The 14,786-nt window shown below is 39.9% G+C and overlaps 2 protein-coding genes across 3 annotated transcripts; both read right to left on the bottom strand.

Moving 5' to 3' along the window:
• Positions 1-547: 547 nt before the first annotated feature.
• On the bottom strand, positions 548-6,754 carry si:ch211-261d7.6 (zinc finger protein 91). The gene is made up of 2 exons (XM_058747787.1): positions 6,294-6,754; positions 548-5,089 (listed from the first exon to the last, which is right to left on the bottom strand). Exons 1-2 carry the CDS (start codon positions 6,655-6,657, stop codon positions 993-995), a joined length of 4,461 nt encoding a protein of 1,486 aa, XP_058603770.1. The 5' UTR covers positions 6,658-6,754; the 3' UTR covers positions 548-992.
• Positions 6,755-7,979: 1,225 nt separating this feature from the next.
• Positions 7,980-14,616, bottom strand: zgc:66448 (uncharacterized protein LOC327401 homolog). 2 transcript variants are annotated; one of them, XM_058747403.1, is made up of 3 exons: positions 14,173-14,616; positions 11,487-11,854; positions 7,980-11,432 (listed from the first exon to the last, which is right to left on the bottom strand). In XM_058747403.1, exons 1-3 carry the CDS (start codon positions 14,555-14,557, stop codon positions 8,139-8,141), a joined length of 4,047 nt encoding a protein of 1,348 aa, XP_058603386.1. In that variant the 5' UTR covers positions 14,558-14,616; the 3' UTR covers positions 7,980-8,138. The 2 variants fall into 2 exon arrangements, with proteins under 2 accessions (XP_058603386.1, XP_058603385.1); XM_058747402.1 differs by having other exon boundaries at positions 7,980-11,854; positions 14,173-14,615.
• Positions 14,617-14,786: the final 170 nt, after the last annotated feature.

Consider the following 14,786-nt stretch of genomic DNA (forward strand, 5'->3'; position numbering starts at 1 on the left):
ATCAACTTAAATAAATTAAAGGATGGTCTTTTATTAACAAACCAACCATAAACCTTCACAATAACCAGCCACCGAAGACTTGACAAAATGGAACGTTAACATTAACGGTTCAATTTAAAGGTTTTTTTCAGTTCAAATGATGTGCTATTCTAATTACAATTCAACATGTCAGTCCTACACAAATAACCCTGCCTCTACTGACCAGTTTACATCTTATTCATACATTCTTAATGTCATTAACATGACTTAAGGGAATTTATACAAGGAACTTAGCATTATATCTAGGCAATAATTTTCTGTACAGTCGCAACATTAGAGAGACACATTAAACCTCAACCCCAATGATTTTCAATGAAGGTGTAAAAAAAAAAAAAAAAAACCTAAATCTTACAGAAGGGTGGATTATGCTACGCTGACATCAATAGCAATAAAGGAAAAATGACAATGGCATGAACAGATGCTGTACAGATCAGAAAATCAATGTCTAGCACAACCAAACTTAGGATTTAAGCTGTAATGCTTCCAAAAAAAAAGCAACTTTTTTAAATAACATGTACAACAAATATCTAACAAACACTTTTGTAGTTTAAATTAACAGCTCTTTCAAATTACAAGATGACAGAAAGCAGCACAGGCATTAAACTGAGCATTCAAAATGAGAAACAAAATAAATGTTTAAAAACCCCTAAATACACTGAAACACTGCAGAGGGAGTACTAGAAATATGCAACTTTTATGCAAGTAATTAGAACACACTATTTGGTTTAAAGGACATCCGTGATAATGCTTTTAATTTAGCAGACATCTTTGTCTGTAGAATTTCAAAGCTGATTGTGGCATTTTCCTTCCTCTTTAAGACATACAGTTCTTCCACTGTATACTAACACTCACAGCAGGTAACAAACTTGAATCAAGTACTAAATTAAATGAGTGTATGTGCAATAAACTATGTACCAGAAACCAATGTCCATTCTCATGCGTTTTTACACATTTTAGAACCCACGTGCATGCTCAATATAATGCTGATGCAGTTCTGTTTCCTGTTTGAAGGAAATCCCACACTCAATGCAAGTTAGGTGAAGAGTGCCTCTTACTGTGGGAGTAGAGTACCTGTCTTTTAGCTCTTTATCACCCAAGCACTCCTGATGGTGGTCAATAAGATTTCTGATTTCAGTAAAGGTCTGTGAACACAAAGAACAATGGTAGGGCTCCTCATTTTTGTGAAGAGTCTGGTGCTGCTGCAGAGCACGAGGTGACAAGAACGTTTTTCCGCAGTGCAGACATTTATGGCTATTGAGTTGTGGACTTACAAGGGCTACAGGCAGCTTGACTATAGACTCGGATCTGTGCGATAAAGCCTGCAGGTTGTCTGAAGGCCCAGGTGCCATGGAAGCACTCAGTCTGTATCGCAGTTCGGTTGGGAGACGTTGGCGTACTTCGTTGTGCCATGCGAGATGCTGCTGAAGCTGGTTTTCAGTCCAGTAACCGCGACAGCAAAGAGCGCAGCAGTGCGGACGAGTCTTCGCAACCTCTTTGTGAGCGTTTAACTGCTCCTCACTGGGAAACGCTTTAGCACATTTATCACATTTGAAAAAACATTTTGTGAGTTCTACATTTCGACTACGCTGTATGGGTTCTTCCTCCATAGAAGTTTTCAGCTCTTTTTTAGTTGACATTTTAGGAACGACCCCTTTAGAAGCAAAGGGCTTCTCATATGCCAAGCGCTCTTCTAGAGACGCAGTGGTTTTTTCGCTAACCTTGTTGTGTTTCTGCCATTTGTGTGCACGAAGGCCACGTATATTCAAGAAGCTCTTGGTGCAGTAGGGGCACTGATGGTGTTGCACTGAAGTCTTCTCTTTTGTTTTGGATGTGTACGATTGTTTGATGGGTGGACCCAATTCATCTGTAGGGAGGATTTCAGATTGGAGTTTCTCAGTCTCACTAGGCTTGCTGTGATGTTCTGCAAAGTGAGTTGTTAGAAGAGACCCACTTGAGAAAGACATGTGACAATCTGGACAGGTAAAACCACTATTTGATTCAGCAACTTCGTGCTCTCTTTGGGGTTGAGCCTCCATAGGAGGGTGATGTAGCTGATGCCGGCGAAGAACACAAAGGTAAAAGAATCCTTTTCCGCATACACTACATAAATATGGTCCACCGTCCACACTTTTCCTTGAGCGTATCTTATTGGTCTTTGAGAGAAATCGGGCAAATTTTTTGTCTTTGTGCCATCGCCTATGTGTTCCCAGAGCCGAATTGGAGCTAAAATATCTTCCGCATTCAGCACAAGCAAAAGACGATTTTGCTGAAAACTTATCTGACTTTACTTTGCCAAGTTTTAACTGTTTTGCAGTACGGGATTTCAGCTTTTTAGATTGGTGACCTTTGCGATGAATTCGCTTGTGAAAATTAAGTGCACCAATTACCGAAAAGCTTCGGCTACAGTCCTGACATTTATATTTCAAATCCAAAGTCGAAGATGTTTTCTGTTCTTTTCCAGAATCAGCCGACTGAGAAGAGTCACAAACATCTTCAACTTTTTGCGAGGAAATATCTTGCTCCTCTATCCCAACTTTCCCACATTCTTCTGGAAATTCCACACTGTCCTCTAGTTTTGAACAGTGCTTCTGATGATTTTGTAGTATTGACTCGGATGCAAAAAAAGCATAGCATGTCGGACACTGAGGTTTCTCAGACAAGTCAGAGTCGATCAAAGGAAGGCCAGTTTCAAAGCCATGACTTTTCATGTGAAACTGTAGGGCCATGGCACGGGAGAAAACTTTTCCACAGTAGGGACATTGGTAGGAGTTCTTTTTCAGCTGTTGGACTTGATAGTCAAAAGATTTGACAGCAGGTTGGACACCTTGGTCATGGACAAGCTTGTGTTTAAGAAAACAAGCCAGCATGTGGTATGATTTGCCACACACCTCACATTTATGTTCCTCTTTTGTATTCATAGGGTGCACTTTTCTATAACCACCCCTACGACCCTTTTTCCTGCGTCGAATGTGAACGTTCTCGGAGTCAGGCGTACCCACAGGCCTCGTCTCGGCATCTGCACACTCCAAGTGGTTTTGCTTGTGATGACAGAAAGCTCCCAAAGACCAAAAACCTTTACCACACTTTTTACAGTGATGGACCTTTGGGCCCAAAAGTGACTTGGTTGGGTTGAAATGCTTTGTCTTATCATCTTTGGCACTGCCACTGCAAACCTTCCGGTGGTTGTACAGACCACTTGCGGTCACATAGCTCCTGTTACACTCCAAGCAAGCAAAGGCCTTTTTTCTACTGTTGTGATGCTGTTGGTGAGAATGCAATGCAGACAGTCGGGAAAAAGACTTGCCACACTCTTCACATTTAACATTGTTCTTCTGCAGATTTGCAAGTTGGTAAGAAATAGACTTATACGCTACTTTATCCTCATGCTTGCCCATGTGAAAGTAATGAGCACTCTTGGAGGCACTTTCATGGCCACAAACCTCACATGTTAAAAGTGTCCTCTTAGTTGGTCTCAATATGTCAAACTTCTGCCTCCCATCTGATTTTTTCCCCATGCACCCTTTGTGCCAAAGTATGTGACAGCGCAAGGACAAAGCCTTGACAAACTTTCGATCACAATGTGGACAGTTATACTTTGCCTCTTGGGGACTTCTTTTGCTTGTTAGTTCTGCATTTATTAATGGCTCATCATTTAAGTGCTCATAATCAATCTGTACAATTTTGACATCAATTTCTGGATTTAACTGCAGGGAGGAGGTGCAGTCATCTTTTTCTTCGTGGTCTGATTCACACACTAACTCAAGATCAGGATTTTGATCCTGAGAGAGACCGCTGTTGTTCTCATAATCATCTGAAGCCGTGATATGGACAACTTCATAATCAACATCTATGACCTCATGCTCCTCTGCTGTGTGACTATAGTTAAAATCTTTCTCCTGAACTTGAGCATGTAATATGTCTTGAGAATGTAAAACAACACTGTCAGCATTGTCATTCTGATATATTTTTACTGGCTGAGTGGCGGTGCTCATCTCAGACTTCTTCTCCATGATGTCGCGGAAGACATCAGTATGACAGAGCTGATGCGACTGCAGGGCGGATGCTCGTGAGAACCGACGACCACACTCCTCACACTCAAAAGCTTTCTTCTTGAGCTGGATAACTTGATGAAGGAATGATTTTGCTGGCAGCTCTTCGCTGTGCGCCAGTCGCTGGTGCTTATTGTAGAATGTAAGTGAGGTGAAGACCTTGCCACACTCGGTACATTTATACGGCTGGCCATTGCATCCAAGTTGTGCCCGTCTTTTATGCCAACGCTGATGGCACAACAGAGCCACAGAGCTAACGAAGGTCTTGTCGCATTCAGAGCAAACAAACGGATGCTTAATTTCCTCCTTCACCTTTCCATCTGAACAGCTGGTTGAGAATCTCTGATGCGTGCCAAGGCCACACATGGTGCGAAAAGATTTGCCACAGGAGCACTGAAAAACTTTTTGCTCATGCTCCTCGCTCTGTTCAGGGCTTGTGCCACTGTCTTCGGTTTGACCTGGAGCTTCATTAAGTTTCTCAGTTTCACAGCTTTTGGATTTCACTAGCTTTACCTCATGACAACGACGATGCGCGTCAAGAGCCGAAGCTCGAGAGTAACAGCGTCCACAGGTGGGGCACCGAAATGACTTTTTCTTTAGATGAGCGAGCTGATGAAAAACAGATTTGGAGGCCTGTTTATGTGAACGCTGATGGTTGAGACACTGACCAACAGTGGAATAAGCTTTACCACAATCCTTACATTCGAAAAGCTTCTGCCTTACTGCACCATCACCATCACTTATCCCCCGTTTAATGACTTGATTGCGGTGCTTCAGTTGATGGCTGAAAAAGCCTTTTGAGCTTGAAAACTTTTGACCACAAAGAGCACAGAACAACGTTCGCCGTCCTCCGTCGGTCGAGATAAGTAGGTCATCCCATTGCGAATCTGTGTCCAGGCAGACTATGGGACCATCATGGATATGCTCGCTACGATGCTCTAGGTAGTCCTCCTTGTTCCTAAAGGCCTCACTGCAATCCTCACAGCGAAATGGCCAATCCCCTAGAAATAGAAAGGGGAAAATGGGAGGTCAAAGCGACGCCTGTTGCCAGAGGAGAGAGAAAAATAAATGCATAGAGCCAACAAATAAAATAAAAATAATGGAGGAAGAAAAAAACAATAATAATCTTAAAGTGGAAATTATTTATTTATTCAGGATCACAAATAGGACAAAAATTAATAGTCTCTATTATTGCTTGTTATAAAAAAAAAGAAGAAATAATCTAGTTATTATAAAGAAATAATTATACAAGTTATAAAAGTTAAGAAACAGGAAAACAATCTTTTTCTTAGCAACTTCTTAATGAGAATAACAAAAATCCATTCATAAAACTTCAAAGCAAAAAATTGTTAGAATGATCTCATTGATTACATTTTGCACAGCTGTAAATTAATTCGATTTTGCTTGCAGCTCTGTTGCCAGGTAACGACAGAACAATTCTTATTCGAAATTATTTGTTCCACCTTAAATGATATCGACCACATGGCCAGATATCCAACAAGCCCAATTAAGACACTAACAAAATGTTAAAATATATCTCCCAAACATATTATATAGAGAAATTAAAACACTGGAAAATGGTGATTTAAAATAACATTTCATTCACCTACTTGTTCTATCTTTTTTCTATTTCGCACATGCGCAATTTAAAATATGAGTAAAGCCTACCATCTACTGGCAACATAGCAATACTGCAATGCCAGTTAAGGTGGAGCATATATGAAGGAGAGACCAACATCTACTACTACAATGACTGCAAAACTGGTTTGAAATGACATAGAATTTATTTAGTCTAAGACGAAAACCTCACTCTTCTGAAATGCCAGCCAAAACCAGTCAACCCTATACTAAGAAATAATGACAGGCAGCAAGAAGGACGTGTTTAAACAGAAATTCCTCATGGGCATGCAGTACTGCTGCCGTCTTGTCATTCCCTATGACGACGCGTGCAAATTAATTCTGCTGTTTTAACGCAAATTATAGCCCATAATAAATAAGCTGAAAGTCTTTCATTTGCACAATTCAATCATAATAAAGTATAATGTCAGGGTTATGGTATATATGATCGCACAGAGTAATAGACTGTGTAAGAAGAGGTGAATTTATGTTTAGGTTTTCTTTATTTATTTAGAGGTAAACGATGGCTTGTGGATAGTAACTAACTGATAGGTGGGTGTTGTCAACAACAACAAAAAAGTTGCTTACCTTCGGCACTTTTATCTCTTTCAGACGAGTCGCCTTTATTGGTAGACATATCAGCCACATTTTCTTCCTCGACCTCGTCTATATGTACAACTACACATTCATCTTCCTCTGCTTGTTCTACTTTAACCTTCATGGGTGCAATTGCGGCATTGGCTGCAACAACTTCGGCGTGGTCCTGGGCTTTCAATATAGGGCCACTGGGACTTAATTCCATTTCTCCGTCCGTGTTTTTAGCATTGCTGGCTTTGCTATTGCTTATTGGATCGATGTTTACCTCTTGGCCTGCACCTTTCTCATATTCAGAGGAAAAACTTTCATTATTGGATTGTAAACTACCATCATTTACAGCATAAACAGCAGCCATAATGGCTGTAGTCAGCTCAAGCTTTCCTCGATAGGAAAGGCACCGCACTTTTCGCGGTAAAGGACAGTGTTGCTGTTGGGGGAAGGCAAACTTTCGAATCCTACTATGGCGAAAGCTTCGCTCATGAATATTAATTAGGTTACGTTTCTTGTGGCTCCAGGAAGGTCAGCATGCAACGTCTGAACAAATGAATATTTAGGCTATATATTATAGCCTTAGCTGTAGTAGGATCATATACGATATAAAATAATAAAATATAATACGATGTGGATTAATACGATACAAATGTATGAATATTAAAAACATTTAATAATACAACATATGGTGAGATGTGAAAATGGGCCGAGCTTAACGGCCCGGACATTGTTTATAATTTGTCGGGTCATGTTTCTATCGAAATAATAATCTCTTTAACCTTACACTGTGCATTTGTTTATTGGTTAATATTTGTATACGTGTGTGTCCATAGTAGAAAACGCTGTCCATTTGTTTTTCGCTATTAATTATTATATTTAAATTGGCAGGTGTGGATTTTTATTTATGTTATTATACTTAAATGCTTATTCTAGCATTTTGTATACAAATGTCACCAATAAGACAAAGACGTTCTGAGGTTGAACGTGGCTCAACCTGGCAGGATGTAGCCCATTTCTGGTAATACATGTGCATTCTACATTATCAAAACAAAAGAATCCAGTTCTCTCTCTCTCACACACACACGAGATTATGTATTATATGATTGTGTACTTACATCTAAACAACTATGGGCTACTTTATGAAACGTGCATAAAAGCAGCTCACATACATCCTCAAATCAGTTTTTATTCATTTATTTTATTGACTTTTGACCTCTGGAAATTTCAAATTATTATCATAATTATTACAAATAATGATTGTCAAAGAGACACCGAAGAAAAAATTAATTACAGCCTTTCAGAAAGTTTTATATTGCACATACACCATGGCATGCCAATTACTTTAGAGATTTTAAATCTAGTACAAAATGCATATTAACTCAAACTTTGCATTGTATTACCTCCACATTTACAAACACAATAAAGTGCACATTATTAACATGTTTAATGGAGTAGCAATGCTCAACTCTTAAAACCACTGATACTCTTTAAGTGTCTGCAAACATTTGAACACCATCATATTACTTGTAAATGACCATAAGACAATGTAGGATATAATTTCAGCAAATTGACTATAAATTTAAATAACACTGCAGTTCTTTATAAAATATTTTAATTATTTAATTATGTTAATTTGGTTTGTGTGGTTTATTGTATTGGGGTAACAAAACACATGAAACTAGGATATATGTTCAGCTGGAAAATTTAATAACTGAATAAAAACATTAATACATTTTAAATCTTCAACACACTCCAGCAGCTTAACAGCAATGTACAATAAAACAGCAGAGACAGTCTAAACTGAGCTATTGTTGTTTTGTAAGTATATCATTTCTAAAATCAAACTCAGACATCTCGCTGTGCATGTTGCATATAATGCACCTGTAATTCTAGTTCTCCAGGCAAAGAACAACCACATATCATGCACCGGAACAGGTGATCTGGGGCAAAAGGCATTTTATTGCCCATTTTGTGTGGCTCAGTTTGTTGGGCTAACTGAGGTAAGTTTGTTACTTGTGGAATGATTGGCATCTCATTTATGGTGCCCTGTGAGGTAAAGAAGATGCCTTGTGGTAACGGACCTGGAAGTTGCCTTCCAACAGAATGCATTGGATGCGGAGCAGGTATATTTAAAGCTGGTGGAGGAAAAGGTGGTGAGATAAAAGATGAAGGCTGATTTAGAGGAATCTGTTGGCCAGAAATCAGAGCTACGTGTTGTGCCCGGATGTGGCCTTGTTGAACCGGTCCGTTTACAAGGGTCTGGGAAACAACTGGAGTAGCCTGAAACCCCCACAACGGAGGTCTGTCCCCAAGGGGAAAACGAGCTTGCACATACGACATGTTCACAGGTCCCATCTGGGTTGGAGGAGTTGCACTAACCCAAGTAGGAGGTATCTGAGTCTGTTGCTGGAGCTGTGGCTGATGAAGCTGTTGTTGAAGAAGCTGCTGTGGCACCTGCATTTGCTGAGGCAAGTGCTGGATTAGTCTGTTTTGCTGCTTCTCTAATGATTCTCCAGGTATTTCTTGCAAGCCCACAGATGTAGACATTTCTAAAGATGTTTTCATACCCCATGGAGTGGTATTCGTTAGACCGGAAGCACCAGCGGATAGGACTATACTACCAGTCTGAACCATCTCTGTTTTAGCCAGACCAGAGGAATTTGGCATTTGCAAATCATGAGCGAGTTTATCCGATTCCTTGTTGGTTGGTGCTTCTAAGTCAACAGTTACATTGCCATCTTCTGATGAATTATTGAACAGCTCTGGAATAGCTGTTTGCACCGAATCACAGAGTACTGGCCACTGCGACTGCTGAGGATCTTGAATTGCTCTCGGTGATTGCCTTTTTCCATCCAGAAGCGAAGGCCTGTCCATGTGGTGTTGTGAATGCTTGCCTTTTTGCTCTGTTTCAGATATACTTATCTCGGAGTAATGATTAGGTTGTGCTGACATTGGTACATTTGCTTGAGAAGGTTGCTGCTGGTGCATGAGCTCTGGGAGACCATCACATTTAGGCAAGATCGTCTTAAGGTGACTTCCTGGCCACTGCATCTGCACTGCATTGCTTGGCTGGCCTTCCAATAAATTTGTAGGCTTTTGAGAGTGCAGCAGTTCTTCTGATGAAGGCGCCATTTGTAGCTGCCATTCTTGTTGCAAATGAACCTGCTGGGAATGACTTCTAGTGTGCAAGTGCTGCGATCTAAGCTGCATGCGTTCATGTCTATTTGCATTGAAGCTACGGGACTGATGTGGAACCACATTTGGCAACAGTGTTTCTGGCATGATTCTACCCGGCAGAGGCGCTGTCCGTCCGTTGTCTCGATCTAATCTTGGCCTACCTCTCCTGCCGGTACTTACTCTGCCTCTTTGAGAATGTATGGACAGTGGATAACTGTGACCTTGACCTTGCCGTTTACGCACATGAATCTTTTGATGCACGAGCAGACTGCTAAGCCAAGGAAATGACTTATGGCACTCCTGGCATCGATGGGGTCTCTCCCCTGTATGAGTGTTTAGATGGTCTCGAAGCAAGTAGGCCAAAGCAAAGCTCTTGTCACACAGATGACACTTGTAAGGTTTCTCACCTGTATGGGAAAGCATGTGCCGCTGAAGCTGGCTCTCATCGCTGTAGCCCTTACGGCACTGCGTGCAGCGAAACGGCTTTTGTTGATGCAGCCGCTGGTGTGTTTTCATGTTGTGATGAAATGCAAAATCCTTACCACAGTCCGGGCACTTGTATGGCTTCTTCCCGGTGTGGATAATTGAATGCTGCTGCAAATAGCTACTAAATCTGAAGGACTTTTTACACACTTGACACTGATAACCCTTGTTGTGTATGCGCATGTGAAGCTCTAACACTGATCGGTAACGAAAGCACTTTCCACAGTCTCGACACCTGAATGGTTTCTTCTCTGTCTGGTCCTCTAATCCCCCTACTCCTGACACACTGTCAATATCTGCCTCGTCCATACCAACATCATCTTGCTTTTCAAGTACCGCTTTAACCTGATTTGTGATATGTGTTGTGTTTAAACCCAAAATGTTAGTCATATGCGTTTGTGAATGGGAATGCAGGATGGATTCTGACTGGAATTTAAGAGGACAATACTGGCAGGCATAGACCTTATCGAACCTTTTGCCGTTACTCATCCTTTCATACTCTGCCTCATGGATTAACATATGTGCTCTTAAATCAGATGCTGCATAAAAAATTTGAGGGCACAGAGGACAATTGCGCTGCTGCTCAACATTTGCTATTTCTTTACCTACTTGCCCAACAAGAGATACGTTATGGTTTGTAATACTTGCCTCAGACCTAGCTGAGATCTTTTTGTGTTGCCGAAAATGTGCTCGCATGTTTTGTGCAAAAGCAAACGTTTTTCCACAGTATGAACAGTGGTAAGGCTTTTGGCCTGTGTGGAGATACTGGTGCTGCTGCAAAAGGCTGCTGTATTTGAAGTTCTTCCCACAGATTTTGCACAGGTGTGCTCTTTCTTCAGTGTGCCTGCGTCGATGGTCCTCCATGACGTAGCGATGCCTGAAGACCATGGTACAATCTGGACACTCATATGGCTTCAGTGCAGCGTGGGATCGTTGGTGGATATGCAACGTCACTAAACTCTGAAAGCCTTTGTTGCACTCCTGGCACCGATAAGGACTGTCTAATGAGTGACTCTGCATGTGAGCATTGATGGACACCCTGTACTGGAACTCTTTGCGGCACAGAGGGCAGCGAAAAGGCTTTTCCACATTCTGTTCACAAACATGAAGCCTTAATCGCATCATTGTCGAGAAACACATACCACAATGCTCACATTGAAATTTCCTCCGTTCCTTGAATATCCTCTCAGAGCGTTTCGAATGCGACAGGCTTGGTTGGCTGTTTTCTTTATGAATACTGCGGTGTTTGATGAGGTCACTTCGATGCTGAAAAGTAATGCCACATTCTTTACAAACAAGGGAAGCCTGCTCATCTTGGTGCATGTGAAAGTGTCGATGCAGGTTATATGTTTCCCGACGAGTGAACTTTTTACCACATTCGTTGCATTCCAATCGGCTTTTCCTTCGCTTGACAACTATGCCTGTCCCATCACTCTTAGATTTATCTTCTCCTTCCTTCTCTTCTGTGTTGTCCTTAACCTTCTCCACACTTTTGGGATCTTCTCCTTCCTTCTCTTCTGTGTTGTCCTTAACCTTCTCCACACTTTTAGGATCATCTTCTCCTTCCTTCTCTTCTGTGTCGTCCTTAACCTTCTCCACGCTTTTGGGATCTTCTCCTTCCTTCTCTTCTGTGTTGTCCTTAACCTTCTCCACGCTTTTGGGATCTTCTCCTTCCTTCTCTTCTGTGTTGTCCTTAACCTTTTCCGTGGTTTTGGGATCTCCTGCTTCCCCTATCCTCACTTCTGTGCTTTGCATTGCCTCGTCACGAGACTTTGATACTTCCCTTATATTTGTCGAATCTTCATCTTGTTTTGGTGGGTGTTCTTCTTCTCTGTTATGATTTGACTCTTTGCTGACATTTTCTGTAGTTTTGTCCGCTTTCTCTTTGTCGGTTTCTTGCCCTGTAGAGTGATAGCAGGAAAAACATTAGATAATAAGTCATTTCCAATGTACCCAATAGGTAGCAGTCATTCAGATTTATAATTGTAATAAATGGTTTAGATTATGTCAGTTGTTTAAAAGGTGTACTGTAGATCATCTAAAGACTGTTGAAAAGCTTGACGTGTTGTCAAAAAAAAGGTATTAAATACTACCACCATTACTGCCCAGAAAAAGCTACAGTTAACAGACTCTTTTTGTGAAAGCATAGTTAATAAACTGTCTATTAGAGGCCTTAAGCCATGTTTAAACAGCGCAATGATTATTATAAAAAAAATCATGGGACTGCAATTCTTAATGAGATTGTAGTTGTTTATCTCACTAAAATGTTTATCTCAGTAAAAATGTAAAAGGTAAAAACACAAACTACTATTAATTACAATAAATATTGTAATTAACACTGTATAAATTAGCAGTTTTCACTCTGCTATTGAGCATCTGTAGATAAAATAAGATGATGCTGTAATTTTACTTTGATGGACAAATGCAAGAAAATCACTCTTTAAGTTTAAAAACTTGAAACCTACAAAAGCACTGATAGAGAAAACAAGCATTTGTGTAACTGAACATTTGACTCAAAAGCTGTTACTGAGATAGCTGTATGACATCTGGCACCAATGTCCCCTATTTCTGCTTTCAGAAGTGTCATACACGTTCACTTTATCAGTACCCCATCGTATGCGTCTATCTCTGTCCATTTCATTCTATGCCTTACCACTTAATAGCTAAATCATGTGACCTGGTTGTACAATGTTTAATTATTACCATTCACCCTGAACTAAGCTGAACTAAGCAAAATGAGGTTTAAAAAATCGTTAAAGAAATTTAATGGTACAGTACCAAGTAAATTGTTGATTTTGATGTTATGAATGAAATTTGGGTTTGTATGTTATATTGTATTGGTTTTTATTGTTATGGATTCATGTAATTTTGTTTTTTTACTTGTTGGACCCCACAAAGAATAGCCACTACCATTGTAGTGGCTAATGGGGATCCAAATAAGCAAATAAATAAAAATAAATAAATAAATAAATAAAAAAAACTAAAGATGCATTTTTTTTCAGCGGCCCTAGTTCCAGACAAACTTTTCTCGTTCGTTTTTCCATAGGTATTTTTAAAAAGTCATTGCTAGGAGTTATAAGCAATGAATCAAACCCACCAGCTATAAAGTACAAGGTACGAGACTTAATGTCTTTAACGAGATAAAATAACTACAACCTCATTAAGCATTGCAAATGACAAAATCAAAAAATTATGGAGCAATCTAAAACGTTTTGATCACAGACAGATAATATAGATAGATTTTTTTTTTTTTTTTTTTAATTATGCATATTATGCAAACAAATATTTAAGTAGTGAGAAATTGCAGGGGGAACTGACTCCTAGTCCAGTGCTTCTTGGGAATGGCTGGGCGTTAAGTGTTCTTTTAGCTGATTTGTTTGTTGTGATTCTCTTATTGGTGGAGATTTCTCTGTAGAATCATGGGTAATGCAGTTTTTTTTAACAGGAATTCCACTGTTAAACACTATTATTTAAAAACAAGTTGAACAATGCAGACTGATGGTTTATGAATATGAACACCATGAATATGAACTAAAATGCACTTTTAACATACTATCTTTGTATTTAAAAAATGTGTTTAGTTACCACTTGTAGTACACTTGAGTGTACTAGTGTATGAAAGATGGGTTCAAGTGTACTACAAGTGGTAAATAAATACATTTTTTTAAATACAAAGATAGTATGTTAAAAGTGCATTTTAGTTCATATTCATGGGTGTCTCAAAATGGCACAGTTGAGTACACTTAGATGACCTTAAGAAGTACTAAAGAATCATTTTTAGTACATTAAGTACAAAATTAGTGAGCGAAAATAGAGCAGTTCAAGTACATTATGGAAGTGTACTTGTTTTTCACCTGGGGAGGCATGTTTTTGTTCCACGTGGACAGTTCCAAACCTTTATTTATATAAAAACTGATGTTAGAAAATGTATTTAAATAAAACTTCAGGTGTCGTATGCAATTCTTACTAATTAAAACCTCTAAAATGAGTCTAGATCTTCACGCATGAAAGGGTTAAACAAGCAGTTGTGTTTTTGATTGAGTTAGAACAGGCCAATTACCGAGAAATTAATTGCTGTCAGGAAGAAAAAACGCCCTAAGAGTTTCTGCATGCTCTTTCCACGTCTAAATACCTGTGTGAAATTACACAAGTCTATGCAATGTTCAACAAAGCGGCGCGTGCCCTTTACCGTCTGCCCTTGATGCAAAGTTGTACTTACCGATGTTTTCGTTGTGCAAACGATCCGATATCACATCGCAGGTCGTTCCGGGCTCAGCTGAAATGAGATCTTTGTTATCATTCTGAGGCAGCACGTCCGTGGTTTGATCGTCCTCCGTAGATTTAAAATTACAGGACATTCCTGATGCATCTTTGTTGCGTGGTGAAAGAGCAACGCCATGTGGAGGTGAATTTTCCCTCGCTGGTGAAGACGGAACACCAGGGTCAGTCGTTCCCTTCACATCGCTTCTTTGTGCACAAACCTCCGCCTCACAATCGGCTACTGTAGCTGATACAGGTTGTAGCTCAGGTTTGTTTTCACCGAGTGTACCGTTAATGAGTTTATCTTCTAATGGTTGTTCGGATTCAGACTGCACAGTAGCCATTTTTCACATATTTTTTTCTCTTTTCTCCACCCCTAAAAACATGGAAGCCAACGATTGATTGGAAGCGTGTGCTACGTCACATGCGCCCCCTGCGACTACATTTAAAGCGACACCTTTCGATAAATGTTGATGGTTCGGATTTGCATTTTAGAATTACTTGCAAAGATTAATAAATTTAGCAGATTTAAAGCAACTGTTCTATTTTTTAGATTGTGTTTTAAGATTAAAT

The sequence above is a fragment of the Onychostoma macrolepis genome, chromosome 16 (genome assembly GCF_012432095.1).
Source record: "Onychostoma macrolepis isolate SWU-2019 chromosome 16, ASM1243209v1, whole genome shotgun sequence".
Taxonomy (NCBI): domain Eukaryota; kingdom Metazoa; phylum Chordata; class Actinopteri; order Cypriniformes; family Cyprinidae; genus Onychostoma; species Onychostoma macrolepis.